Raw genomic sequence first — 4,841 nt, forward strand, 5'->3', positions numbered from 1 at the left:
AGAGGCTAAATTTCTCTTTGATAGATGGGAGGGACTTTAAACATCAAAAAATAATAATATAGATCTCTTTCATTACGAAAAATAAGAGAGAGACCCTAAATTAATTTTTTCATAATTAATTTATATTTTTATAAACAATAAATATGATTTTTAAAAAAAAAATTATTAATAGAAATCAAATCCGATAAAATGACTATTAATATCTAACTATTATAATTTTTTTTAAAAATACGTCACGAACCCGACTAGTAAACGGTTCTGATTATAAAACCATGATCCGTGATAACACATCCCAAAGTCAAAAGCAACTTTTTGCTTAAATACTTTACACAACAGCGCTACAAACGAAGCAAAGGAAACTAGAACTTTTATTTACAGTTAAAACAAGTCGATCAAACAACAATAAAACAAAAAAAAAAAATTACATGAAAAAAACAAGAAAAAAATAATAATAAACAAAATAAACATGAAAATTAAAATTTACATTATTAACTAGATATTTTAACAAAAGAAGAACAAAGGAGTTAATACACTTTCTTAGTAAAGAGGTTACGCAGATTAAACAAATTACCGCCCCGTCCACCGTCGTCGGGGCTGCTATCACCGCCGCCGTGACCACCACTTCCTCCACCGCCCTCGGCGGAGACGCCACTTCTACAACTCAAATGCTGCCTGTACCCAATACACATCGGAACATTCAAATTCAAAGCCCTCGCTTTGGCACCACCACTTCCATCACCACCACCACCGCCTGCGGAGGCGGAGGAGGATTTTTTCCGGAGATTTTCGTTTCCATCTTTTCGAACACCCTTTTCGACATTCCGAACCACCACTCGGTCGGAGCTCGTCCCACCCGAGCCTCCACGCCGAACCTGCCAAACCGGGCTGCTCCGACCCAAATGGACCCCACCTCGGTTCGGACTATTCGGCCACTTCTTGGACTTGGACTCGCCCGCCGAGTTGCTCCGTGAACATGGCGCACTACTCACCTTCCGAGTCGCCGCCGTTCCGGCGACCATCTTGGGCCGAGTTCCGCCGTTGCCGGCGGATCTACTCCGTGAAAAAGGCCATAGATTTATATTCAGCTCCGCCGAGGTGGCTCCACCAGTTCCAGCTTTAATCTCTTTTTTCTTTTCTTTGATTTTTCTATCGCTCTTCTTGAATAAAGCTTTCCATCGCTTAGAAGCTGTCAATGCGGTGGCGGATGAGCCTGGTGGGTCGATCGATAAGTCGGATCTAGTAGCGAGTTCTGGATTCGGAGGTGGGTCTGGGTTGGGGGTGGTAGATTGTGGGTTTGGTGGTTGGGGATGTGGGTCGTCGGGTGGGTGGTGGTGGTAGGGGGGGAGGAGGTGGAGGGGTAGGAGGACGCCGTCGACGAACAACTCGTCGGCGGAGAGGAGGGTGGGTTGAGGGAAAGATGGGTTTCGGAGCATACAAAACTCGAACTCGGGGGAGTTGGAGTCGCTGCTTCGTCTTCCGCTGCTGCAAGGTGAGAGTATTGTTGGGCTTGCCATTTGAGAGAGAGAGAGAGAGGGAGAGAGGGAGAGTTGGGAAGTTATATTGGGGTCCTGAGGAGAGAGAGGGAGAGAGGGAGTGTTTTGAGTAGTCTACAATGCAATAGAGAAAGGACAGAATACGAATGGCGAAAACAGGAAAAATTGTATCGATTCCTATTATTTTGTACCGCTTTATCTCATGTCCCGTTTGGTTGGTGTAATTGATGTGATTGTTAAAATAGATTATAAATTATAATTTGATAAATTATAGATTATAATTTTAATTAGAAATTATTAATTATTTAGTTGGTAGATTATAGATTTAAATTGTTAGATAATATTTAACAAATAAATTGTGAAGTAATTTTTTTGTTGTGTAAATATCATTTTTGTCCTTATAAAATAATAAAATTATTATTTTTATTATTTTTTTCAGTTTTAATTTTTGAAAAAAAAATTATTTTATTAATAGAAGTTAATATAATTAGTACCAATTAATATAAAAATTGATACATTTCATTACAACAATTGTTATTTCAATTTTTTTTTATTTCATTTAATAAAAATTATTTCATTTTTTTCATTAATATCATGAGCAACAATTGTTTTTTTTTGTTACAATACCAAAATAAAATTCTTTTGATAGAAGTTATTTAATTGAAATAAATTCATATCAATATTAATTAAAATAAAATTGTGCAATTTATTTCTTTATTTAAATTATGCAATTTATATTGACAATTGTGAAATATATTTTGAAATAAAAATTGTGATTTTTTTTCATTACAATACAAATTAATAATATAAAAATTGCTAAGTTTTTTTAATTTATTAATTCACTAAAATAATACCAAACCCTAGCTACAAACCAACACAGAGAGAGCTAGGGTTGATCGCGGAGAGAGAGAGAGAGAGAGAGGCCCGATTGCAACATCGGAGAGAACATGGAAGGTTGATCGTCACGCCGAAAAGAACACGAAAGGTTGATCACATCGCGATGGTTAGGATTTCACATCACAACACTAGGGTTTCGCATAATCGTGCTGGTTTCGTATCGCTAGGGTTTAATAGCATAGCCAAAGAACAACGCTGGAGAGAAAGAGAGAGAGCTCTGGTTTACAACGCCAGAGAGAGAGGGAAAGATAGAGAGAGAGAGGGAAAGATAGAGAGAGAGAGAGCTCTGGTTCATAACATCGGGAATCGCCGATTGTCGTGATGGAAATCACCTTTCTCATATCGAAAATCGCCACTCTCTCTCTCTCTCTCAGAGTGAACAGTGACTTTTGTGGTTTATATAGTAGCAATTTGGTAATATTTCAAATTGATGAAGGGAATTTAAGTAATTTTGGCCCTCAACACTAGCCCTCTGCTTAATCTGAGAATCAAAAGCACTCCTAGGGCTGATTCTAAGATTCTGATTATTTGCCTTCAAAAAAAGATGTTGGAAGTTGAAGTTTGTATGATTAAACTGAAACAAACAGTTAGTTTTAGCTTTTTTTAAACTAAAAGCTATAAGTTGAGTGAAAAAAGTTGGACCAAACACCCTCCTTATCTGTCGATTAAATTTTAAAATTTATATGTATTTAAATTCATTTCATTTTGTTACAATTAATATATATGTATATTTTTTTAACTCTTAATGAAATATTAAAATAAAAATAAGCATGAGAGAGATTTAAGATGGAAAATTTATTTTAAATTAGTAATTATATATATATAAAATATTATATAAAATTAATTTGTATTATATATATAATTAGTTTATGTTATATATAAAAAAATATTATATAAATTAGGGTTATATAGAAATTCTTGATAATTGGTTAATAATATTTTTCAATCCGTTAATTCATTCCAAATCATTTAAACTGTAATTTGATTATTTGTCAATTCGTCAATCTACTATTTTGTTTATAACTTTATTTTCAAACTGCTTAAATCACACCATATACATCATGAGGAGATAAGTATACTCAAGGACTAGGATTATCTTCTCATTTTACAACGGGAAGTGATCAATATGTGTAATGCTCTCAATAAATTTTTTTACAATAAATATTTTTTTATATATTGTATTAAATTTATCTTCTCATTTATTATAATTATATTAATTAAATGAATTTAATCACTCATGTTTATTATTAATCATTAATAATGGCACATTATATGATAAATCAAACATGATAGTATGTAATATGATTATTATGCTTATTATTGTTTAATATGATTATTATGATTTTATTAATATGATTATTATTTTAGGGAGATTTAGCTACAGCTTCCTTATTATAAATGTTTAGAAGTTTAAAGACATAAGAAAAAAGTTTTTTAGTTCAAGTTCTCGAAAATTCTCAACGTCATTTTCGGAACAAAGTACTCCCAGCATTAATAATTTGTTATGCTATCATTGGAATGATTTTAAAACTTTAAAATTTAATAATTTTTTATTTGCATATCTATTTTTTTATATAGTTTATATTTTTAGAACTCTCTCATCAAGATCTATCAAACAAAATTCATGATAAATTCACTAACCCAAGTCAGAGAAATTTCACTAAAAGCAGTTAAATGTCACTATAATTAACTTTAAGTTTCAATGACAAAAATGCTCAGAAAATTTTAGAATTGTTTAGAGAAATTTTTGAATTGCTTATTTTCTCTCGGAGAAATTTTAGAAATTAGATAATTGAGAAGTCAGTGAAATTTCTTTGACTTCTAGTCAGAAAACTCAGTGAAAATTTAATCTTTTTTTTCTTTTCAAAATTTCACATTTATCATAGATCTTGTTTGATAGATCCCGACGAGATGATTCCAAAAACATAAATTTTACAAAATACAGAGTTTTAGATCAAAAGTTATTAAATTTTAAAGTTTACAACTTGTCTATAGTAAATAGAGAAAGTGCTGGAATTTCATGGTACAAATTGTTAAAAAGGTACGCAGTCCATACATCCAAATTTGAGATTTGTTTGGCCAAACGTCTATGTAACGCCCAAAATAATTACCATAACTCATCCTCATTATTAATAGACAATAACAATACTAACATAATTACCTTCCATTGAGTCGAACGTGATTTACAAAAGAGAAACATATACGGTATACATTCAATATGCATAACCATGAATTTATAACATATGTTACAAATATAAGAAAAGAATGAAAGTTAAATAGGTAAGAAACACTCTAAAGGCTTACAACTTTCCAATATAGTTCTTGGTTACAACAAAAGAGGATTTTAAATCAGTACATTTAAAGCCCTTGGCTATATAAAAATGAATACAACAAAAGAAGCCTTTGCTCCAAATCCTTCCAAGCCACTATCTTGGCGGAGGTATGCCATCA

The 4,841-nt window shown here is 32.3% G+C and overlaps 1 protein-coding gene across 1 annotated transcript; it reads right to left on the bottom strand.

The window, feature by feature from the left end:
* Positions 1-339: 339 nt before the first annotated feature.
* Positions 340-1,656, bottom strand: LOC114281267 (uncharacterized). The gene has a single exon (XM_028223713.2). The coding sequence runs from the start codon at positions 1,512-1,514 to the stop codon at positions 525-527; it is 990 nt and encodes a 329-aa protein (XP_028079514.2). The 5' UTR covers positions 1,515-1,656; the 3' UTR covers positions 340-524.
* Between the last annotated feature and the right edge of the window lie 3,185 nt (positions 1,657-4,841).

The sequence above is a fragment of the Camellia sinensis genome, chromosome 9 (assembly GCF_055761805.1).
Source record: "Camellia sinensis isolate YWXY chromosome 9, ASM5576180v1, whole genome shotgun sequence".
NCBI lineage: Eukaryota > Viridiplantae > Streptophyta > Magnoliopsida > Ericales > Theaceae > Camellia > Camellia sinensis.